The sequence below is a fragment of the Nerophis lumbriciformis genome, linkage group LG04, assembly GCF_033978685.3.
Source record: "Nerophis lumbriciformis linkage group LG04, RoL_Nlum_v2.1, whole genome shotgun sequence".
NCBI lineage: Eukaryota > Metazoa > Chordata > Actinopteri > Syngnathiformes > Syngnathidae > Nerophis > Nerophis lumbriciformis.
The window spans coordinates 33,278,029-33,303,689 of record NC_084551.2 but is presented as its reverse complement, the minus strand read 5'-3'; the positions used below and the strand labels follow the sequence as shown (position 1 = coordinate 33,303,689).

The window sequence follows — 25,661 nt, the reverse complement described above, 5'->3', positions numbered from 1 at the left end:
TGCATTACTTTTTGGGAAAACCCTTCAAATATTTTGCACAATGTTATGACCTGCCTGTGTTTTGTGTTGATGTTTGGAGTTCCGTGTCGGTGACTGCACCTGAATGTGATTGGTGGAGAATGAGGAAGTGTTGTGTGGGTTTGTGGAGAGGACGCGGAGACCGTGTGCAATTTGTTGATGTACGTTGTTGCAGCACTGCTGTTGACGTTAACAAGGTCGGCCTCCGTCGGGACGCTGCAATGTCAGTGTGCCACATTTTACTAACGGTAATGGTTATGTTTGAAGTACTATAAATTACTGTTACTATATTGGAAAAAACTTAAATGATTAAATGATTCAAGCTTACTCTACATTTTAATTAGGTTTAATAATACAAAAGCCAATATGCTCATGACTTCCTCAAATCCTTATAGATGTATTTGTTCTCATTGTCTCAGATTTATTTGCATTGGCTCAAAAAAAATGCAGTAAGCTATTGTGCTGCATATATCAGCTGGTTTCAGGTGAACATAACTGTTAGAGTTGGGGCCCTCAAACATTTTTTCTGTCAATGAATAAGCTCCCTGGTTTCGTCCCGGGGTAGGAAAACGTCTGCTTTTTGGTGTGTATCCGTGCCAGACGGTATGGAACTAATCTCCGCTGAGCTATTTCTCATTAGAGAAGGGCCTCTGAGCGGTGCATCAGTGTGGACCACAGACAGGAACAGGGAAAGATGTGTCTGTTCCTGCAGATGTGCCTTATTTAGTGTCGGGAAGGAATAACTTTCTGACAGTTTTATTGCAGCCCGGAATAAAAGGCTAAGAAGGAGAGTTTACTGGTCGTGCACACAAATATGCTCCTGCAGCAGCCTTGTCAATAGCAGACAGGGTGCTCATGTATCACTGTTGTCGTGTCGTGTTGGTGTCACAGTCACATGGTTGTCTGTTATTTTTTCAATGATTTGCATTAAAAATGTTGGTGAGGAAGTCCCAGAACAATGAAAGTCAAGTTGCTGTGATGTGGGGAAGGGAAGTAGTAGTAGTGGAATAAGGGAAGTCATTTTTGCACGTCAGCGATCAAAGTGTGTTTCAGTAGTCAATTGGACACATTAGCCTCAGGTAAAAGACAGAAGGCCTACTTTGATCTGTTTGCAAATAAAGCTGGCTAACTTTACTTCCCGTAGAATTGTGATAGATTTAATTTTTGAGCTGCAAAAAGGAAATAAGCACAGCTACTTTACCTTATCAAAACATTTATAAGACATTAGATTAAGTACATGTTGGTATATATTTGTTGCAGACATTTTCTGTGTTTATTTGATACAAACAGGTATCATGTATCAAATTATATCTCCTCTAATTACTACCACGGCCAGGAGGTTTTATTAATTGGGGTTTGTCTGTCTGTTAGTTATTTAGCAAAATAGCTCAAAACGTTATGGGTGATTTGCATAAACTTTCAGGAAATGTCAGAAATCGAATAAGGAACAATATTGGATTTTGGGGGTAATCCAGATAAATATATTACATTTAAAGTTAAAAGGCTGAATTTCTCTGTGTGCATGCGAGTGGTGCTGCCTCCAACTGCAGAGACGAGGGGAGTGAATGAATGTCGAGAGCAGGGGTGTCAAACGTACGACCCACAGGCTGTATCAGACCCGCAAAAAGGTGGCGCGCAAAATCACCTTGCTAAATATAAAAATGAGTTGCATTTTTTTAATGAAAAACACTGCTGTTCTAAAAGTGTCCACTGGATGTCGCAATAGCAATTCAAGTGTAACCCACGTCACACATTACAGTGTTAAAAAATGATGTGTCGGCTGACATTAAGCGCCCTCTAGATTGGCTGCCGCTACTCCAATGAGTAGCACTTGCAATTGGTTGAATGCGCAATGCGCGCCCCGAACTCTATTGTAAAAATGTGTGTTTTTACATTTGTTGTGTTCTATTTTATTTAATGATTGAATCTACTATGTTCACATTGGTTAAGTTTGTATTGTGATTTCGCTATGGTGTAATTTTGATAATTGTTTTGTTTTTATAGAATTGTAATTAGGGTTGTACGGGACCCTGTGATGAGGTGGCGACTTGTCCAGGGTGTACCCCACCTTCCGCCCGATTGTAGCTGAGATAGGCTCCAGCACTCCCCGTGACCGCGAAGGAAATAAGCGGTAGAAAATGGATGGATGGGTTGTATGGTATACCGGTACTAATAAATTACCGTGATACTAATTGATTGAAATTGGTACTTTTTACGTTTTACCTGCTACATGGCTTATCTGGGTACATTTATCCATATTTTTGTATTTTTCTTAAAGCACAGACCAGGATTAGCAACCATAAACATACATAATTTAATATTATGTTAATAAAACCAATTATTGATTATGGCAGACTATATGTAATATGGAAAATTGTAAATTGTTCTTTGAGTGCAACAAGAAAATCACAATGTGGTTTAATGCCCTTTAATAATTGAACCTTCTACAATTGTTATTTGAGTGCAATAGGAAACACATGTTTGTTGTATTGTAAGATTTTCTTTTAAAATAAAGCCAACATTGGCACTTTTTCGTAGTTCCCTTTATTTGGAAAAGGGTCAAAGCATCGATATACATATTGGTACCGGTACCAAATTATTGGTATCGGGACAACCGTAATTGTAATATTTGAATGGTGATAAATTAATGTGTTGTGGCAGTTGCGGATTCCACCAATGTGGCGGTTTGAGGAAACACTCGCTTGCTTTTCCAACCGTTTTTAATGGTGAACTGCCAACATGAGAATGCTAAACAGGACGTGCTTAAGGTTTAATAGTTTTGTAGATACACTGAGACAAAGTCTTAGTTCATTGTGTTCTTCATGGTGTTTTTGAAATTGTTTCCTCATGTTTTAACTAGTTTGAAGTGTTTTGCCAAGAGGGTTATTTGTAATGTGTACATTTTCAGAATGTGCTTGTTTCTTATTTTGGCCGAAGTAACACAAAGAAAACAATATGAAGTTGTCTGTATTTTTAAGTTATTATGCGATGATTTTACCAGTCCTGCCCGTGTGGGAATATATTTTCCTCCATGCGGACCCTGAGTTAAAATGAGTTTGACGCCCGTGGTCTAGAGCAGTGGTTCTCAACCTTTTTTCAGTGATGTACCCCCTGTGAACATTTTTTTAATTCAAGTACCCCCTAATCACCGACTCAGTGGCCTAGTGGTTAGAGTGTCCGCCCTGAGATCGGTAGGTTGTGGGTTCAAACCCCGGCCGAGTCATACCAAAGACTATAAAAATGGGACCCATTACCTCCCTGCTTGGCACTCAGCATCAAGGGTTGGAATTGGGGGTTAAATCACCAAAAATGATTCTCGGGCGCGGCCACCGCTGCTGCCCACTGCTCCCCTCACCTCCCAGGGGGTGATCAAGGGTAATGGGTCAAATGCAGAGAATAATTTTGCCACACCTAGTGTGTGTGTGACAATCATTGGTACTTTAACTTTTAACTTTAACTTTATCAGAGGAAAGCATTTTTGGTTGAAAAAAAGAGATAAAGAAGTAAAATACAGCACTATGTCATCAGTTTCTGATTTATTAAATTGTATAACAGTGCAAAATATTGCTCATTTGTAGTGGTCTTTCTTGATCTATTTGGAAAAAAAGATATAAAAATAACAAAAAACTTGTTGAAAAATAAACAAGTGATTCAATTATAAATAAAGATTTCTACACATAGAAGTAATCATCAACTTAAAGTGCCCTCTTTGGGGATTGTAACGGAGATCCATCTGGATTCATGAACTTAATTCTAAACATTTATTTTGTTGAAGTAATATTCAGTAAATATATTTATAAAGGATTTTTGAATTGTTGCTATTTTTAGAATATTTTTAAAAAATCTCACGTACCCCTTGGCATACCTTCAAGTACCCCCAGGGGTACGCGTACCCCCATTTGAGAACCACTGGTCTAGAGGGTTCACTTTGTTTTCAGGATATAACGATAAACAGTAATAATGATAACCAGGGTAAAACTGTGGATGGTTAGTGAAACCATTTTACATAAAAAAATGCAAAAAAATTAAAAAAAACGTGATGGATAGCTGCACTTTCATAAACTCAAAGATGGACTGACCCTACCTCGCGAGCTAACATGAATACAAGAGACAATAACGTATTTCCCCATTAAGAAGGACATACCTCAATCTAAACTTATATAAACACATTGCTATCTGAGCGTAAGAAGCAACCTGATTGCCAATCAGGGACAGGGGAGGGAGGCAGCGCTCAGGTCAGAGGTAAAGTGGCAGGTAATGAAAGCACACAGGAAGTGGAAACAAAAAAATAAGAGCGTTGGAATGGAAGTGACACAAAGTCCAAGTCCAAAATGACAGGGACATCACTGTTGGCCAGTGTTGGGACTAATTACTGTAACGCCGTTAGTTTCGGCGGTAACTAGTAATCTAACGCGTTATTTTTTTTTATTCAGTAATTTAGTTACCGTTACTACATGATGCGTTACTGCGTTATTTTACGTTACTTTTGATGTAGTATCGGCTAGAAACAGAAGCGCTGCCGCGTTCTTCTGAATCTTCCTCTGTCACAAGCCGGAGAGAAGAAAAGAGGCGCGGTCTATGTGTGTGTCTGGGTGTGGGGGGGTGGGAGGTTTGTTCCGCGGTTTGATATATGAAACAAAACAAAAAAAGTTGTTGGCACGTTCAGTCCACACACAGCGTGGTCATGGCGAGCGCAATAACGGAGGAGCTTGAACGCCCAGCGCCATTGAATCGGTGTGTTTATAAGTGCAGATTCGGTTGTGCAAAACGAGGGTTTTAAACACATGCTGAACGTGCTTGAACCACGTTACGACATCCCGTCGCGCACCCACTTCAGCAATAAGATTGTGCCAGATCTTTATGAGCAGGAGAAGAAAAAAGTTGTGGATGAACTATCCCGAGCATCATCTGTTGCGCTCATGACAGACGGGTGGACGTCCAGCGGAACTATAAGCCCTCACTTCATCACAGCAGACTGGGAGATGAGAAGACACGCCCCCTCTACGAGAGTCACCTTGCGCAGGTGCTGACACAAGCAGTGGAGGAATGGAAGATAAAGATATCCCAGTCACACGTGATAATGCCAAAAATCAAATAATTACAGAGAATGAGGCAGGACTGGGACCACAGATAGGTGCTTTGCACATGTAGTGAATTTGGCATCACAGAAGGGAATCTCAGTCAGTAGGATGGAGCGCCTCTTTGGGAGGATCAGGAAGGTTTCTTACTTCCACCCAAGCACAACAGCTGCTCATGTGCTTAAGACAAAGCAAGAAATGCTAAAGCTGCCTGCTCATACATGATGTCCCAACGAGGTGGAACTCCACTTATGATATGTTGGAGCAGCAGGCAGCTATATACTCTGCATTGACCCACAACACCCTGAAGACAAATGTCACCCTGTCTGATGATGATGTGAGAGTGGCAGATGAGGTCCTCTAGGTGCTTAAACCCCTCAAAAGTGTTCCATCTCTACTGAGCACTGAAACTTCACCATCTGTGTCAATGATCCTGCCACTGAAAACAAGGATTTTACAATCCATGGCTCCAAGTGTGGAAGACAGCAGCATCACTCCAGATGTCAGGCTTTATTTCACTACCTATGTTTCAAGGAAGATGATGTTTCTTCTTATGTTGCACTAAAACTTGTTTTTTATTAATGGTCATCGGTCCAAGTTTAAAGAAAGGAGGAATGCCTTTTTATGTTGCACTGTTTTTCATTAATTATGTTAAAAGGAAAATAAAAATGCATGTCAAGTTGATCAACAGATTGTATTATTCTCCAGTGCAATAACAGTACTGAAATGAAGGCAAAAAGGGCATTAATGGGAGCTTTAAAAAAAAAAGAAGAAAAAAAGAAGTAACTAAATAGTTACTTTTCACAGTAACGCATTACTTTTTGGTGTAAGTAACTGAGTTAGTAACTGAGTTACTTTTGAAATAAAGTAACTAGTAACTGTAACTAGTTACTGGTTTTCAGTAACTAACCCAACACTGCTGTTGGCAAAACGATTTAAAATAACCAAACTTTCCTCGTAGAAGTTCTTTCATTTCCAATAAAAATTTATTTTTTCAGTCCATAAGTTGGACTGTGGTTGTATACAGTCATGGATCTCAGGTTTAAAAAGAGGAAGTCATATTTTTGTAGTCATCTTGCTAAATACCTACAATTGTATACATTTATAGAAGGGCTGTCAAAATAATGAGTTACCTCTTGGGTTTAATCATTAAAGATGATTGCTATAATCATTTAATTATGCAAATTAATTACGCAATTTATTTTGACTGTACATGCTCCTTTACCTTAAAGGGGAACATTATAACCAGACCTATGTAAGCGTCAATATATACCTTGATGTTGCAGAAAAAACACCATATATTTTTTTAACCGATTTCCGAACTCTAAATGGGTGAATTTTGGCGAATTAAACGCCTTTCTATTATTCGCTCTCGGAGCGATGACGTCACAACGGGAAGCAATCCGCCATTTTCTCAAACACATTACAAACACTGAGTCAAATCAGCTCTGTTATTTTCCGTTTTTTCGACTGTTTTCCGTACCTTGGCGACATCATGCCTCGTCGGTGTGTTGTCGGAGGGTGTAACAACACGGACAGGGATGGATTCAAGTTGCACCAGTGGCCCAAAGATGCGAAAGTGGCAAGAAATTGGACGTTTGTTCCGCACACTTTACCGACGAAAGCTATGCTACGACAGAGATGGCAAGAATGTGTGGATATCCTGCGACACTCAAAGCAGATGCATTTCCAACGATAAAGTCAAAGAAATCTGCCGCCAGACCCCCAGGAAAAGAGAGCGGATGAGGGTATGTCTACAGAATATATTAATTGATGAAAACTGGGCTGTCTGCACTCTCAAAGTGCATGTTGTTGCCAAATGTATTTCATATGCTGTAAACCTAGTTCATAGTTGTTAGTTTCCTTTAATGCCAAACAAACACATACCAATCGTTGGTTAGAAGGCGATCGCCAAATTCGTCCTCGCTTTCTCCCGTGTCGCTGGCTGTCGTGTCGTTTTCGTCGTTTTCGCTTGCATACGGTTCAAACCGATATGGCTCAATAGCTTCAGTTTCTTCTTCAATTTCGTTTTCGCTACGTGCCTCCACACTACAATCATCCGTTTCAATACATGCGTAATCTGTTGAATCGCTTAAGCCGCTGAAATCCGAGTCTGAATCCGAGCTAATGTCGCTATAATTTGCTGTTCTATCCGCCATGTTTGTTTGTATCGGTATCACTATGTGACGTCACAGGAAAATGGACGGGTGTATATAACGATGGTTAAAATCAGGCACTTTGAAGCTTTTTTTAGGGATATTGCGTGATGGGTAAAATTTTGAAAAAAAACTTAGAAAAATAAAATAAGCCACTGGGAACTGATTTTTAATGGTTTTAACCCTTCTGAAATTGTGATAATGTTCCCCTTTAACTGTGTGTGGATGACCACCTGAAAGGAGGTATGGGTTGTTATACGTCAGTGATCAGGTCAATGCCTATGTCAGTGCAAAGAAGAGTGAGGTATCGCTTCAAAATACACACTAACTGGACTTTAGATTAAACTGTTACCAAAATGTTTTGAGGAAACAAATGATGTGTATTCAATTAAAACATTAAAAAATATTCCTGTGTGACATTCTGACAATAAAAATGCATTTGTGTCCAAAGGTTGGGCTCTTTTGTATTTAACTTTAAGTACAGTATGTCAGCGAGTATTGACCTCTGATTAATCATGAGTAATTCAAATTCAAAAGTGTGAATAATCAGATTTTTTTTTAAATATCATTTGACAGCACTAATTTACACATTAATAATTGTTGTACTCATTGAAACAGACGTTGAACACCTCTCATACTGGATCTCATTGATTTGTTGGTAATATAATGAATGCAGCTGAGAAAGGCTCCAGCTCCCACCGCGACCCCGTAAGGGACAAGCGGTAGAAAATAGATGAATGGATGGATAATACAATCAAATTTGTATACATGATGTTCATCATCAGTTAGTACAAACGTGGCTGATATGTAAAGTCAAGTTCAGTTGGTCTTTTGAATATAGCTAATATAGTAATTCTGATAATTAAGGATCAATATAAGTTTGCAACATTTACTAAATGCATGCTGTCGGAACCAAAAAAGGCCCAGTCATGTTATTTATAAACACGTTCATTGCCAACACTACTCAGTTTCCCGACTGAGCGCTCAGTCTGATTTATTCTTTGTGGATGTTGTTGCCTGTGTGACATTTTCCAAAGAAGACCAAACACTGACCTTTAGCCATTTCATCCATGTATGGCACTGATGCTGCAAAACCGTTTAGGATGTGATCCTCTTTCACCAAATAACACAACATATATCAGCGCTAGGTTGTAAAGATACAAAAACATGACTGCAACTAAAGACTTTGAGGTGTTGGATTTCAGAAAGCAACCTTGTTAGATATGAGGACTCTCAGCCACGTGGTGTATTTGTCTGCTTTCAAACTGAAATCACATGGAATTTAATGCATACTTTTAGTGGCATGTAGGAGTGATGCAGCAACACATTTACACCCTGTACTGGACACCACTCGATCACGGGGGATATATTGGCAAACAATAACATATTTATAGGTATATAAAGCTGTTGGATGCAGACCACTCATGCTCCTTTTAAATGCAACTACTGCCATCTTTTGAAGTTACTATAATGTACTGTATTGTAATTGCTATATTCTAAATGTCAATATTTAATGGTTTTCTTTTAGGGGTGAAAAATATCAATTTGGCTAACTCTGGCATATTGACAAAATTGTTTATTATGCACTCTACCTGTAAAAAATTAAGAAAAAAACTAAAGAAAAAAACTAAAGAAAAAAAAAAAGCCCAGGTTTTTTGATCCCCAGTGGCAACTATTGTACAATCTGCAGTTAATTGAATAGAGGCATTAATTGGAGCGTTGTCAAAACTTGCAACTATCATACAAAGTGCTAAATTTACATTATTCATTTTCTATTGCTTGCAGGGCTAGTCAGTTCAGGGGCCAAATCCAACCCACCGAGTTCACTTCAAAACTCGGCGATAACATTTTTGCTGCAAATTGCTAAAAACACTAGAGTGCTCCTGTTGTATAGAGGAACTTAGACCACAATAAACACATTGGCACATCCTTGTATTGGCATTTTAACCTTGCTAGCAAACGTAGAACACTGAGGTCCAAACTTGTGATTTACAAACCCTGTTTCCATATGAGTTGGGAAATTGTGTTAGATGTAAATATAAACGGAATACAATGATTTGCAAATCCTTTTCAGCCCATATTCAATTGAATGCACTACAAAGACAAGATATTTGATATTCAAACTCATAAACTTTTTTTTTTTTTTGCAAATAATAATTCACTTAGAATTTCATGGCTGCAACACGTGCCAAAGTAGTTGGGAAAGGGCATTTTCACCACTGTGTTACATGGCTTTTCCTTTTAACAACACTCAGTAAACATTTGGGAACTGAGGAGACACATTTTTTAAGCTTCTCAGGTGGAATTCTTTCCCATTCTTGCTTGATGTACAGCTTAAGTTGTTCAACAGTCCGGGGGTCTCTGTTGTGGTATTTTAGGCTTCATAATGCGCCACACATTTTCAATGGGAGACAGGTCTGGACTACAGGCAGGCCAGTCTAGTACCCGCACTCTTTTACTATGAAGCCACGTTGATGTAACACGTGGCTTGGCATTGTCTTGCTGAAATAAGAAGGGGCGTCCATGGTAACGTTGCTTGGATGGCAACATATGTTGCTCCAAAACCTGTATGTACCTTTCAGCATTAATGGCGCCTTCACAGATGTGTAAGTTACCCATGTCTTGGGCACTAATACACCCCCATACCATCACAGATGTTGGCTTTTCAACTTTGCGCCTATAACAATCCGGATGGTTCTTTTCCTCTTTGGTCCGGAGGACACAACGTCCACAGTTTCCAAAAACAATTTGAAATGTGGACTCGTCAAGACCACAGAACACTTTTCCACTTTGTATCTTAGATGAGCTCAGGCCCAGCGAAGCCAACGGCGCTTCTGGGTGTTGTTGATAAACGGTTTTCGCCTTGCATAGGAGAGTTTTAACTTGCACTTACAGATGTAGTGACCAACTGTAGTTACTGACAGTGGGTTTCTGAAGTGTCCCTGAGCCCATGTGGTGATATCCTTTACACACTGATGTCGCTTGTTGATGCAGTACAGCCTGAGGGATCGAAGGTCACGGGCTTAGCTGCTTCCGTGCAGTGATTTCTCCAGATTCTCTGATCCCTTTGATGATATTACGGACCGCAGATGGTGAAATCCCTAAATTCCTTGCAATAGGTGGTTGAGAAAGGTTTGTTTGACAAAGTGGTGACCCTCGCCCCATCCTTGTTTGTGAATGACTGAGCATTTCATGGAATCTACTTTTATACCCAATCATGGCACCCACCTGTTCCCAATTTGCCTGTTCACCTGTGGGATGTTCCAAATAAGTGTTTGATGAGCATTCCTCAACTTTATCAGTATTTATTGCCACCTTTCCCAACTTCTTTGTCACGTGTTGCTGGCATCAAATTCTAAAGTTAATGATTATTTGCACAAAAAAAAAAGTTTATCAGTTTGAACATCAAATATGTTGTCTTTGTAGCATATTCAACTGAATATGGGTTGAAAATGATTTACAAATCATTGTATTCCATTTATATTTACATCTAACACAATTTCCCAACTCATATGGAAACGGGGTTTGTACATAACTGAGGCGTTCCTCAAGGCATCCCTTTAAGTCCTCTCCTTTTTTGGCAGTATTTATTTTGTTATTTTGTAGTGTTTACTTCAGATACAGTCAGTTGTCATTTGTTCACCTGTTTAGTGATATCAGTAGTATTTCTCAAGGTTCAATTTTAGGTCCTTTCTTTTTCATAATTTGGGCGATCCAACTATAGTGGCCCGTGCAATCAGTTCCAAAAATTGTGAGAGACTCACCTTTTTGCCGCAGGTTCTTAAAAAATGTTTGCAGAATGTCCTTAAAAACGGCAGTGTGCTCCTGTAACTCTGACAAAATAGACCAAAATCAAATGTCTACTGTAGAGGACGCTGGTTCTCTGGAATATACAGAGAATGAAGAAGTATAGCCAATGTGGCCCCTAAAACAATTTAGTTTTAATATCCCTGGGGTTCACCTTAGAGCAGGGGTGTCAAACGTACGGCCCGCGAACAGGTTTTATTCGGCCCGCGTGAGGAGTTTTCCAAGTATTAAAATGAGCTGAATTTTTGTTGTTAAATGAAAGAAACTGTTGTTCTAAATGTGTCCACTGGATGTCACAATAGCAATTCTGTTAGGACTAGCAAGATGTGCAAAGTAAAGCATGGCTGCGGCTCCTCTCCCTCGACCCAAATGAAACTTAAAACCTGCCTTTTTATGTCTTCTGCTTTGAACACATGGTTATTTGACACCCTTACTCCCCATAATGTCTCTGTCAAAAACGAGAAAACTTAACCCTCTTGAATAGTCTTTACCTCCTTTTTTTACGGTTTGTTGAGTTAGCACTGGATGGATATGTGGACATGACAAAGGAGGTATTTGATACTTTGAAAGGTTTAAATGTTGTGTTTTTGTTCAATCCCAGAAAGACTGGGACTTAAAGTGTAATCCTGGCTTTGTAGATATACTGCGACAAAGTCTAATATTAGAGATGTCCGATAATATCGGACTGCCGATATTATCGGCCGATAAATGCTTTAAAATGTAATATCGGAAATAATCGGTATCGGTTTCAAAATTATCGGTATCTGTTTCAAAAAGTAAATTGTATGACTTTTTAAAATGCCGCTGTGTACACGGACGTAGGGAGAAGTACAGAGCGCCAATAAACCTTAAAGGCACTGCCTTTGCATGCCGGCCCATTCACATGATATCTACGGCTTTTCACACACACAAGTGAATGCCTGCATACTTGGTCAACAGTCAAACAGGTCACACTGAGGGTCACCGTATAAACAACTTTAACACTGTTACAAATATGCGCCACACTGTGAACCCACACCAAAGAAGAATGACAAACACATTTCGAGAGAACATCCGCACCGTAACACAACAGAACAAATACCCAGAACCCCTTGCAGCACTAACTCTTCCGGGATGCTACAATATACACCCCCGCTACCTTCTACCCCAAAAACCCTGCCCCTCCCCCCAACCCCGCCCACCTCAACCTCCTCATGCTCTCTCAGGGCTGCAGTTTTGAGGCACGTTAAAAAAAAAAATGCACTTTGTGACTTCAATAATAAATATGGCAGTGCCATGTTGGCATTTTTTTCCATAACTTGGGTTGATTTATTTTGGAAAACCTTGTTACATTGTTTAATGCAGCCAGCGGGGCATCACAACAAAATTAGGCATAATAATGTGTTAATTCCACGACTGTATATATCGGTATCGGTTGATATCGGAATCGGTAATTAAGAGTTGGACAATATCGGAATATCGGATATCGGCAAAAAAGCCATTATCGGACATCTCTATCTAATATCATTATGTTTTTGAAGCCGCACCAATTTCCTGAGAATTTTCAACAAACTTGAAGTGTTTTGTCCAGAGGATTAGTTGTGATTTGTACGTTTTCATAATGTGCTTGTTCTGTTTTTGGCCAAAGTAAAACAAAGAAAACAACCTGGGGTTGTCTTTAATTTTAAGTTATCATGCCATGATTTTACCATTACGGCCCATTTGGGAATATATTTTCCTCCATGCGGCCCCTGAGCTAAAATGAGTTGGACATCCCTGCTTTAAACTTAATCACAAGGCACATATAGACAAAAGCTCATTAACGATCCCATTCAAACCAATTAACAATTTGTGTGCAGCGGCAGTGTTTCTTCTTTCTACAAACCCTGCTAACAAAAAAATAACAACATCCTCCGCGGTGGAGGCAACGAGATAATGGCTTTTATTTATCTCATGTCGACATAGTGACAACTTGGAATAATGTTCACATGATCATTACGGTTGCAGCCCTACACATGTGGTGGGAAAATGCTGTGTGTCACTCGAAAGGCTCCCGAAAACATCAGACCCAAACTGCTTATTCTGTCTGGTCCGGTGTCTGGAAGTAAGCTGTGTGTGCCCACAGAACTGGCAGCCAGCATACATCCTCTCTGTCTCTCTCCTTCTCAGTTCATCCGCTAAAGGGATTTACTCTCTAGCCAGCAACAATAATGAATAGAAGCCTTTCGCATTGAATCTCAGGGGTAAATGCACCAATCGGTGTGTGTTTCTCACACTCAAGAATGGGATTAGCAGCAGCTGTTTGTGAAGAAGAGGTGCTTATGTGTGTCTGGTGGTATGCATTGTGGTTGTCTACGTCCATGCATTTAGCTCTTATGCATGGGTCAAGTTACCCCCATTGCAAAATTTCAGACTATACAGTATACACTACAGTATAATAGGATTATCAAGATTTTTGTATGTCTCACTGTATAATGTGCAGGCATCCTTACTGTACATGCCGGTATATACTGTACTTAATTTAGTTCATATCAATGTGGTGCAATGCGGTCTACGCCGTTCACCACTGTACATCAATAAGCATAGTGTTGCACAAGGACGTGTTCATGTCTGCATTGAAGCACATCCGAGACATGGTTGCACTGCACTTATTGACTCATTTACTGTGTTTTTTTAAAGTGCACCTGTCACTCATGCCGTTGAAATAGAACGGCCCACATGGTACAGTTAGTTGCGGTATCTGCAGCCTCTTTCTGCTGAGTCAGAAGGCCTTCAGGATGGATGACAGCACTGTACTACACTGTGCTCAACACTCCCACCCTCCGACACATCTGCACACTGCATGGGGGTGACAGATGACCAAAAAAAATAAAAAAATCAGTGACAGGGAAGGTTCACGTCCATCACCAGGCTGAGTTTCCAGCGTGTTTCCATAACAAACTAATGAGAGGATTGCTTCTTTTAGCCATTGTGGTGCTTCTGCTGTGAATTTGCATAATAGTCAGCAGCAGATTCTGCTTTGTCAGCACAATAAAACGGCTCCTTAATTCTGTGCAGATGTGACATCTGCTGGCCAATTTTTTTCCCCTCACAGATAGTTTTTTGTTTTAGCTACTTGGTAATAATTGCTGCCATTGGTAGTCCTGAGGCACAAGGAAGTTGTGTTTGAGAGGAACACATGGACACAGCATGGCATGCACCAGTTGATGGGCAGTTAGAATAAAACAAATGTGTCTAGTTGCTTCACTGGTGTGACAACATCTCATGTGTGACTGTTTCTGCCCTTTTCCATACAGAAAAATTGTACAACTCCACTGGAAGGGAGCTGAGGAGAGCCCTCTTTTCCCTCAAGCAGATATTTCAGGTAATTATTTCACCTTTTTCAGCAGCATATCATCTTGCTTTTACAGTACAGTCGCCTGAGTCTATGGCAGCAATTTTCAAACTGTGGTACGGGTACCACTAGTGGTACGCGGGCTCGAGCTAGTGCTTCACCAAAGAATTACTTAATTAAATATTGTAATGTAACAGTTTTATTGTCCTATATTCAAACACTGCTACTGTTCTAACTGTATGACATATTACAATATATTTGCTAAATAAAACCTTGTGTTTTTAATACATACTTAGGCCCCTTCTACACTCCGCCGGCTCAGGTTATCCAGGGTAAATCCCACCTAACCTTATCCTTGTCCACACACACACACAATGGTCGTTTAAGACCCCCTCTCCCTCCGTCCGCTGGCGCAACGTGACCTGGTACGCATACGCGGAAAATGTGCACATCATAGTCACCTCCAGTGTCGCTTTGTATGCAAGTTCTTAAAGGGGAACATTATCACAATTTCAGAATGGTTAAAACCATTAAAAATCAGTTCCCAGTGGCTTATTATATTTTTCGAAGTTTTTTTCAAAATTTTACCCATCACGCAATATCCCTAAAAAAAAGCTTCAAAGTGCCTGATTTTAACCACCCGTCCATTTTCCTGTGACGTCACATAGTGAAGTCAACACAAACAAACATGGCGGAAAGAACAGCAAGCTATAGCGACATTAGCTCGGATTCAGACTCGGATTTCAGCGGCTTAAGCAATTCAACATATTACGAATGTATTGAAACGGATGGTTGTAGTGTGGAGGCAGGTAGCGAAAACGAAATTGAAGAAGAAATTGAAGCTATTGAGCCATATCGGTTTGAACCGTATGCAAGCGAAACCGACGAAAACGACACGACAGCCAGCGACACGGGAGAAAGCGAGGACGAATTTGGCGATCGCCTTCTAACCAACGATTGGTATGTGTTTGTTTGGCATTAAAGGAAACTAACAACTATGAGCTAGGTTTACAGCATATGAAATACATTTGGCAACAACATGCACTTTGAGAGTGCAGACAGCCCAATTTTCATCAATTAATATATTCTGTAGACATACCCTCATCCGCGCTCTTTTCCTGAAAGCTGATCTGTCCAGTTTAAGGGACGGTGTGAGCCAAGACATCCAGGGGGTTTAGCTCGCTCGTCTGCGGGAACAAACTGCCGCCATTGCTTGCCGTGCTACCGAGGTCCTTTGTCCCTGAATTGCTCACACACTCCGGCAGATTCAATGGGGGTCTGGCGGCAGATTTCTTTGACTTTATCGTTGGAAATGCATCTGCTCTGAGTGTCGCAGGATATCCACACATTCTTGCCATTTCTGTCGTAGCATAGCTTTCGTCTGTAAAGTGTGCGGAACAAACGTCCAACTTCTTGCCACTTCCGCATCTTTGGGCCACTGGTGCAACTTGAATCCGTCCCTGTTCGTGTTGTTACACCCTCCGACAACACACCGACGAGGCATGATGTCTCCAAGGTACGAAAAACAGTCGAAAAAACGGAAAATAACAGAGCTGATTTGACTCGGTGTTTGAGAAAATGGCGGATTGCTTCCCGATGTGACGTCACAACGTGATGTCATCGCTCCGAGAGCGAAAATTAGAAAGGCGTTTAATTCGCCAAAATTCACCCATTTAGAGTTCGGAAATCGCTTAAAAAAATATATGGTCTTTTTTCTGCAACATCAAGGTATATATTGACGCTTACATAGGTCTGGTGATAATGTTCCCCTTTAAATTAAATTTAACTTATCTGAACAATATCCAGTGTTGTGGTATTTCAGTTAACTGGAATCTAATGTGCTGTGGGGCCCTATTGTAGTGAATCACACCTGAGCCATCATAAAATAGTCAAATCTTTAATGGACATGTGAAAGTAAACAATGTGATAAAGTACATTTTACATCAATCAATCTGGGGATGTAGATATCTGGTCAGGACACTCCTCGCTCTTTTGCCTTCACCTTCATTGTCCATTCGTTTTGGGTGACTTTATATACATGGACAATAACTGATACAGTCTGCTTTGCCAGTCCAAATGCGTTCAATGATTTCCATAGTCTTCCCTCGTCGACCAGGTAATACAAAGCACAAGCTACCTTTTTTTTTTATCACATCCACGCGAGCTCGCATTCTCGTTGCCTCTCCTTTGACAAATGGACAAAGTTTTTCGGTAAGTAGAATCACAGCTGACCTGGACTTTCGAAAGTTCTCTCGCCGTCTGAGATGTGTTGTGTCCGAAATAGCTGCAATCGCTTTCTCTTAAGGTATTCATGTGTGATTTCCACAAGCGTCTGTACATGTAGAAGAAGGAGAAACACGGGCATGTCTGGATGACTCCATATTTCCAGTGGTTAGCTCCGGTTGTTATGAAGCTGGATGTGGTGTGTTTTTTCTGACGTCACTTCCTATGTGGGGCGCGGTCTTTCTGACTTCACTTCCTCTCCGAACTCAGTTTGTAAACAATCAATGAGTCCATACAAAGCTAAGAGCCGGAAATTCAAGATATACATGGCGCACTTACCCGTGTAAAAAACTATCTAAGGAGGGGAATCTTAAACGATGGGTTAGTGTGGCTGACACAATCCTTAGGCCAGTGGTTCTTAACCTGGGTTCGATCGAACCCTAGGGATTCCGTGAGTCGGCCTCAGGGGTTCGGCGGAGGTCAAAACACACCCAACTCAACGTGTAAATACAAACTTCTCCCTATCGGCATATTACGGATACGGCAACAGCTGACTGGTTTGCAGGTGTGTAATTTGTTGTGAGTTTATGCACTGTGTTGGTTTTGTTGTTTGAACAAGGTGATGTTCATGCAAGGTTCATTTTATGCACCAGTAAAAAAGAATGGTAACACTTTAGTATGGGGAACATATTCACCATTAATTAGTAGCTTATTAACATGCAAATTAGTAACATATTGGCATTAATAAGTACTTATTAATGCCTTATTCGGCATAGCCTCATTATAACCCTAACCCTCTAACGCTGACCCTAACCCTAACCAAATAACTCTAAATTAAGTCTTTATTACTTAGAATATGTTCCCCTAGTTTCCAAATAACTTTAAATTAAGTCTTTGTTACTTAGAATATGTTCCCCATACTAAAGTGTTACCAAAAACATATAACTTTGTCTTGAATTTGAAAAATAACAAAACATTTTATTTTTCACTAAAGAAGGGTTCGGTGAATGCGCATATGAAACTGGTGGGGTTCGGTACCTCCAACAAGGTTAAGAACCACTGCCTTAGGCTAAATAATTATTTGTTTAAGGAGTTATCCGGCTTAAAAATACATACTGTATTTTAATGTTGGTCGTTATGGTTGTACTTGGACAACCAAGTGTTTTCTGAGGTGGTACTTGGTGAAAAAAGTTTGAGAACCACTGGTCTATGGTAAAGCTGTTACAGAAGTCGTTTAGGCTCCTCCAGGGGGGAGAAGCCATCGTGATGAGCCCACAGTTGCACCGCTGTCTTCCTCCATCCCATCTGAATGTTGGGTTTTATCAGAACATGCTCCAGCTCGGCTTTAAATAAAAATGTGACTGACAGGTGAGACTCACAGGTGGTTTTGTCATCAGGGATGCAGGACGGGCTGCATTCCATTACTAGCATGGACCAGAAGCCTCACTTTGATTCACTTAAACTTCTGCTAAAATGTTCAAGGTGAGTCATATCCTCCTGACAATTGGCATCTTGTGCAGTGGACATTTGTGTTTTGCACTACAGGGCCATATTTTTTTAAACAAAAGTCTGACAAAAGAAATAGCCAAAAAAACAATATCCACTGCAAGGTACCCAGGAGGTTATACCAAGTGTACATAAGTATTTATAATAATGAATTGTCTTAACAAGACAGTTTTGGCAAGTTCTCCCTTTCAACAGTTTTTGGAATGCCATTTTTTGCACAAAGTAAGACTTATAAGGTCATGCTTGGATGAGTTTGGGGTGGAAGAACCTGACAGACCGGTCACCTCCACCCCATTAAAAACCTTTTGGATGATCTACAGCAGGGGATCTTAATCTTTTTGACCCCTGGGCCCAACTTTTCCAACACAGAGAGGGACCCAGGGCCCACTTAAATATTAACACTAAATTAGGGACAAACGGTACAAAATGGATGGATGGATAGTAATCTTACTCTTGATTTGAACCATATTTAATAATTATATCTAACCGTCTTACTGGGTACAACCTTGTTAAATAATATAAAACCATGTGTTAAGCTCCAAAAAAATAGTTATTTAACACAAACCGTAGGCCTAGGTAAGGCTGATTAATAACCAAATATACTGCAGAAGAAGAGACTTCTAAATAACTGACAAAAAATAATTTACATACAATTATGTTGTGCTAAAAAAAACTAAATGAATAATGAATGTTAATTAACTAAATTGTCAATAAAATACAAGTGCAAAGAAAACAGTTTTACCATATAAGTCATAGTTTTTGTGCTTAAGAAACTTCTCTATGACTTTAGCACCAGACTTCTTCTGTTTGTTTGATATTGTCATTACTGCCACAAATGGTAGAAAAGTGTGTTACAACTGAGTACTGCTGTGACCCATTCACACCACAGCTAAGAAGCTGATGTTTTTGGCGGCCCTCTATGGGGCTCTTGCAACCCAACAATGAACCTACGAACCTATGGTTAAGGAACACTGCTCTACAGTACAACAGGGATTGTGAGCCAGGCGCTCCCAGGTCCAACACTCTTCGTGTCCTCCTCCATATTTTGTTTATATTTTCACCTCCGCTGAAGACAAGGTGCCCTCATATGTATTACCAACACTCACCTAATAAATGGGAGGGCAACACTTGAAGACGGATCTTTGCTCAACTATAGTTAAATAGAGTTCTGCAGTATAAACAATATATGATCTAAATGATATCAATTTGACCAAAGAAAGAGCTTTTAATACTACCATTACTGTGATGATCTGTCACGCTCACGTCAGGCTGTGTTTCCTTGGTTGGTGTTTATTTCCTGTCAGCGCTCTTATTTTGGTTCCATTTCCTGCTTGTCTCCCTGAGCGCTATTTTCCCTCACCTGCTGCTGATTGGCAGCCTGGCCACACCTGTTGTCAATCAGCTGGCTGCTATTTATGCCTGCCTCACCCTCCAGTCAGGGCTCGATTGGTTTCCTGGTATCCTGTTTCCTGCTTTCCTGTCTCCTGTTTCCTGGTTCCTGTTATCCGATTAAAGTCATGTTTTCCTGCACTACGCCTGCCACCAACAGTTCATGACAGTAACATCGTAATAATGCATGTTGATGACACGTTCTAATGGTAATTTGACAGCGACAAGTGAACGACCGCTTCCTCAACGCAATGTAGTATCTGTGCGAGCGGCTAATGTCCCTCCACAGTACAAAGCCACTTTTAAGTCAGTAATTCTTGTCTTCAGGGCGGCGAACAAACTGTTTCTTACCAGTGTTACTGGAGGATGAACAATAACTAAACATGCTACACTACACACTGTAAGAAGACATGTTAACCGCAAGTTAGAGCTTCTAAATGGAATCAAAGGTGGGCGAATCGATACAAATATTGACAGTAACGATACCATGTATAGTATCAGCTCATGGTCGATACTACAGTGGTTAGATCAATAGTTGTATTTCTATTATTAGATAGACAGTTATACTTGAACAACAGGTGACGCTCCTTTGCATTTTAACCCTTTTTACACCACAGTAGAGTGAAACCGTCCTTACCTGAGCATGCACTTCTCTTCTTCGAGTATAAATTGTTGGGGCTTGGGCACCCCTATCAACAAGGATTTGTTAGTCGCTTCATAAAATTCAAATTGGTAGACCACCAGGAATGTTTGTTTACACATTTGTTTCTTTCGGTAAATAATTGCAGATATATAACCCTAACAGCACTGGATAAAGATACGTTTTTAACTGATTTTTCACATGTTTGAGGACATTAAAAATCCATTGATTTAATTTTCACCGTTGGAACCAGTTCTCTCGAGAGGGGCTGGACTCTCTTCCACTCTGGCGTTGCCAGCAGTGAGAGGCGACGGGCTGGGGTGGCAATTCTTGTTGCCCCCCGGCTCAGAGCCTGCATGTTGGAGTTCAACCCGGTGGACGAGAGGGTAGCTTCCCTCCGCCTTCGGGTGGGGGAACGGGTCCTGACTGTGGTTTGCGCTTACGCGCCAAACAGCAGCTCAGAGTACCCACCCTTTTTGGATTCACTCGAGGGAGTACTTGAGAGTGCTCCCCCGGGTGATTCCCTCGTTCTACTGGGGGACTTCAACGCTCATATTGGCAACGACAGTGAAACCTGGAGAGGCGTGATTGGGAAGAATGGCCGCCCGGATCTGAACCCAAGTGGTGTTTTGTTATTGGACTTTTGTGCCCGTCACGGATTGTCCATAACGAACACCATGTTCAAGCATAAGGGTGTCCATATGTGCACTTGGCACCAGGACACCCTAGGCCGCAGTTCTATGATCGACTTTGTAGTTGTGTCATCGGATTTGCGGCCTCATGTTTTGGACACTCGAGTGAAGAGAGGGGCGGAGCTTTCTACCGATCACCACCTGGTGGTGAGTTGGCTGCGATGGTGGGGGAGGATGCCGGACAGACCTGGCAGGCCCAAACGCATTGTGAGGGTTTGCTGGGAACGTCTGGCAGAGTCTCCTGTCAGAGAGAGTTTCAATTCCCACCTCCGGAAGAACTTTGAACATGTCACGAGGGAGGTGCTGGACATTGAGTCCGAGTGGACCATGTTCCGCACCTCTATTGTCGAGGCGGCTGATTGGAGCTGTGGCCGCAAGGTAGTTGGTGCTTGTCGTGGCGGTAATCCTAGAACCCGTTGGTGGACACCGGCGGTGAGGGATGCCGTCAAGCTGAAGAAGGAGTCCTATCGGGTTCTTTTGGCTCATGGGACTCCTGAGGCAGCGGACAGGTACCGACAGGCCAAGCGGTGTGCGGCTTCAGCGGTCGCGGAGGCAAAAACTCGGACATGGGAGGAGTTCGGGGAAGCCATGGAAAGCGACTTCCGGACGGCTTCGAAGCGATTCTGGACCACCATCCACCGCCTCAGGAAGGGGAAGCAGTGCAGTGCCAACACCGTGTATGGTGCGGATGGTGTTCTGCTGACCTCGACTGCGGAAGTTGTGGATCGGTGGAGGGAATACTTCGAAGACCTCCTCAATCCCACCAACACGTCTTCCTATGAGGAAGCAGTGCCTGAGGAATCTGTGGTGGGCTCTCCTATTTCTGGGGCTGAGGTTGCTGAGGTAGTTAAAAAGCTCCTCGGTGGCAAGGCCCCGGGGGTAGATGAGATCCGCCCGGAGTTCCTTAAGGCTCTGGATGCTGTAGGGCTGTCTTGGTTGACAAGACTCTGCAGCATCGCGTGGACATCGGGGGCAGTACCTCTGGATTGGCAGACCGGGGTGGTGGTTCCTCTCTTTAAAAAGGGGAACCGGAGGGTGTGTTCTAACTATCGTGGGATCACACTCCTCAGCCTTCCCGGTAAGGTCTATTCAGGTGTACTGGAGAGGAGGCTACGCCGGATAGTCGAACCTCGGATTCAGGAGGAACAGTGTGGTTTTCGTCCTGGTCGTGGAACTGTGGACCAGCTCTATACTCTCGGCAGGGTCCTTGAGGGTGCATGGGAGTTTGTCCAACCAGTCTACATGTGCTTTGTGGACTTGGAGAAGGCATTCGACCGTGTCCCTCGGGAAGTCCTGTGGGGAGTGCTCAGAGAGTATGGGGTTTCGGACTGTCTGATTGTGGCAGTCCGCTCCCTGTATGATCAGTGTCAGAGCTTGGTTCGCATTGCCGGCAGTAAGTCGGACACGTTTCCGGTGAGGGTTGGACTCCGCCAAGGCTGCCCTTTGTCACCGATTCTGTTCATAACCTTTATGGACAGAATTTCTAGGCGCAGTCAAGGCGTTGAGGGGATCCGGTTTGGTGGCTGCAGGATTAGGTCTCTGCTTTTTGCAGATGATTTGGTCCTGATGGCTTCATCTGGCCAGGATCTTCAGCTCTCACTGGATCGGTTCGCAGCTGAGTGTGAAGCGACTGGGATGAGAATCAGCACCTCCAAGTCCGAGTCCATGGTTCTCGCCCGGAAAAGGGTGGAGTGCCATCTCCGGGTTGGGGAGGAGATCTTGCCCCAAGTGGAGGAGTTCAAGTACCTCGGAGTCTTGTTCACGAGTGAGGGAAGAGTGGATCGTGAGATCGACAGGCGGATCGGTGCGGCGTCTTCAGTAATGCGGACGCTGTATCGATCCGTTGTGGTGAAGAAGGAGCTGAGCCGGAAGGCAAAGCTCTCAATTTACCGGTCGATCTACGTTCCCATCCTCACCTATGGTCAAGAGCTTTGGGTTATGACCGAAAGGACAAGATCACGGGTACAAGCGGCCGAAATGAGTTTCCTCCGCCGGGTGGCGGGGCTCTCCCTTAGAGATAGGGTGAGAAGCTCTGTCATCCAGGAGGAGCTCAAAGTAAAGCCGCTGCTCCTCCACATCGAGAGGAGCCAGATGAGGTGGTTCGGGCATCTGGTCAGGATGCCACCCGAGCGCCTCCCTAAGGAGGTGTTTAGGGCATGTCCGACCGGTAGGAGGCCACGAGGAAGACCCAGGACACGTTGGGAAGACTATGTCTCCCGGCTGGCCTGGGAACGCCTCGGGATCCCCCGGGAGGAGCTGGACGAAGTGGCTGGGGAGAGGGAAGTCTGGGCTTCCCTGCTTAGGCTGCTGCCCCCGCGACCCGACCTCGGATAAGCGGAAGAAGATGGATGGATGGATGGTGGTTATATTCTTTGTATAACGAAGAAACAACATGTATCAGTATTTTGTGTATTTTGTTACATTTTAATTTACAAAATAGTTTTTTAAAATGAGTTGGAATTAAAGTTTGTTAAAAAGTACAGACTCAACAAATGATTGAAATAATTGTTTGTTGAAGCCCTATTGCATGGTCCTTTATACAGTATATTGTGTGACAATACAGCAACACAACCAATGTTGTAATTGAAAAAGGCTCAAACTGGTCAGTCGGTATTAATTCCACCAATTAAGTCATTGTAAACAACAATGCATGAGTTTCACACCAACAGCTGAATCGCAATATTTCCAAAGTGCATGCAGACGTAAACAAAGCTGCCAGCCTCTCACTATATTTCAAATACCGGAGGCTAATAAAAAACTACATCAGGAGTAGGGATGTCCGATAATGGCTTTTTGCCGATATCCAATATTCCGATATTGTCCAACTCTTTAATTACCGATATCGATATCAACCGATATATGCAGTCGTGGAATTAACACATTATTATGCCTAATTTGGACAACCAGGTATGGTGAAGATAAGGTACTTTTTAAAAAAATTAATAAGATAAGATAAATAAATTAAAAACATTTTCTTGAATAAAAAATAAAGTAAAACAATATAAAAACAGTTACATAGAAACTAGTAATTAATGAAAATTAGTAAAATTAACTGTTAAAGGTTAGTACTATTAGTGGACCAGCAGCACACACAATCATGTGTGCTTACGGACTGTATCCCTTGCAGACTGTATTGATATATATTGATATATAATGTAGGAACCAGAATATTAATAACAGAAAGACACAACCCTTTTGTGTGAATGAGTGTAAATGGGGGAGGGAGTTTTTTTGGGTTGGTGCACTAATTGTGTGTCTTGTGTTTTTTATGTTGATTTAATAAAAAATAAAAAAATAATAATAAAAACTGATAATTAAAAAAACAATACCGATAATTTCCGATATTACATTTTAACGCATTTATCGGCCGATAATATCGGCCTGCCGATATTATCGGACATCTCTAATCAGGAGGTTTCCTACAGCCAAATGCTAATGTTTGTCTGCACAATTAGATACCCTGTCGGTTATTTGCTTTTGTTGAACACACGCCCGCAGAGACTGTAGGAATAGTGGCGTGAATCAGAGCACTTTCATTATGTTTAATTTAGTTCCTCACAAGGTGTGTCATGAGGCATGTGGAATCCTTTTTTTTTTTTTTTTTTTTTTACCGAATAAAAAAATTCATACGTAAAGTGTGACAGTATTTACATCTTGCTCTCTCCTTCCATTTCCAGGATGACAAGGACCTGGTGCACGAGTTTGTGGTGGCCGAGGGACTGACGTGTCTGATTAAAGTGGGAGCTGAAGCCGACCAGAACTACCAGAATTACATCCTCAGAGGTACATGACCCTCAGAAGTGAACAGTGCAGCGCCAGAGTTTCATCAGTTCAGCACTTTTATCCACAGTCACGTGTTGTTACCATGGAAACTGGTGAATCGGCTGTACAACCCCCACACACCAATGTTTAGGTCAAGTTTAGAGTTTTTTATTTTATCTGTCCCATGGTAGTGAGGGTCGGGGGTAGGGGTAATCATAAAACATGATATTTTCTCACTCCCCTCATTATTTGGAATTATGTCTTGTCCTCAGTTTTTGTTAGTAATCCGTCCTAAAAGGTCAGATGAATGCCAAATTGTCCAAATAAACCAACTAAAAAAATTTCTCAAAAACAATAATCAAAATTCACTGACTACAAAAAACAATGGGAAATCACAAAACATGAGGATTTAAATGTATAAATGATCATTTAACATCACTTTTACCTTTATTGAAGACCTTTTTTGGTGAAGGGGACAATGAGTGTAGAGCAGTGGTTCTTAACCTGGGTTCGATCGAACCCTAGGGGTTTGGTGAGTTGGCCTTAGGGGTTCGGCGGAGATCAAGACACACCCGACTCATCGTGTAAATAAAAAAATTCTCCCTGTCGGCGTACTACGGATACGGATAATAGCAGAAGTCACACTGATTTGCAGGTGTGTAATTTGTTGTGAGTTTATGCACTGTGTTGGTTTTGTTCTTTGAACAAGGTGATTCGTTCATGCACGGTTCATTTTGTGCACCAGTAAAAAAACATGGTAACACTTTAGTATAGGGAACATATTCACCATTAATTATTTGCTTATTAACATGCAAATTAGTAACATATTGGCTCTTAACTAGTCATTATTAAGTACTTATTAATGCCTTATTCGGCATGGCCTTATTATAACCCTAACCTTCTAACCCTGGCCCTAACCCTCTAACCCTAACCAAATAACTCTAAATTAAGCCTGTGTTACTTAGAATATGTTCCCCATACTAAAGTGTTACCAAAAACATATAACTTTGTCTTGAATTTGAAAAAAAAAAAACATTTTATTTTTCACTAAAGAAGGTTTCGGTGAATGCACATATG

The 25,661-nt window shown here is 41.6% G+C and overlaps 1 protein-coding gene across 7 annotated transcripts in view; it reads left to right on the top strand.

Annotated features, from left to right (window-relative positions):
* Positions 1 to 25,661, top strand: part of fhod3b (formin homology 2 domain containing 3b) — a 255,607-nt gene that overhangs the window by 138,292 nt on the left and 91,654 nt on the right. For all 7 annotated transcript variants that reach the window (XM_061953218.1, XM_061953209.1, XM_061953201.1 and 4 more), the window contains 2 exons: positions 14,335 to 14,402; positions 24,500 to 24,605. In XM_061953218.1, the coding sequence (XP_061809202.1) occupies positions 14,335 to 14,402; positions 24,500 to 24,605 (174 nt within the window). The remainder of the gene's footprint in view (positions 1 to 14,334; positions 14,403 to 24,499; positions 24,606 to 25,661) is intronic.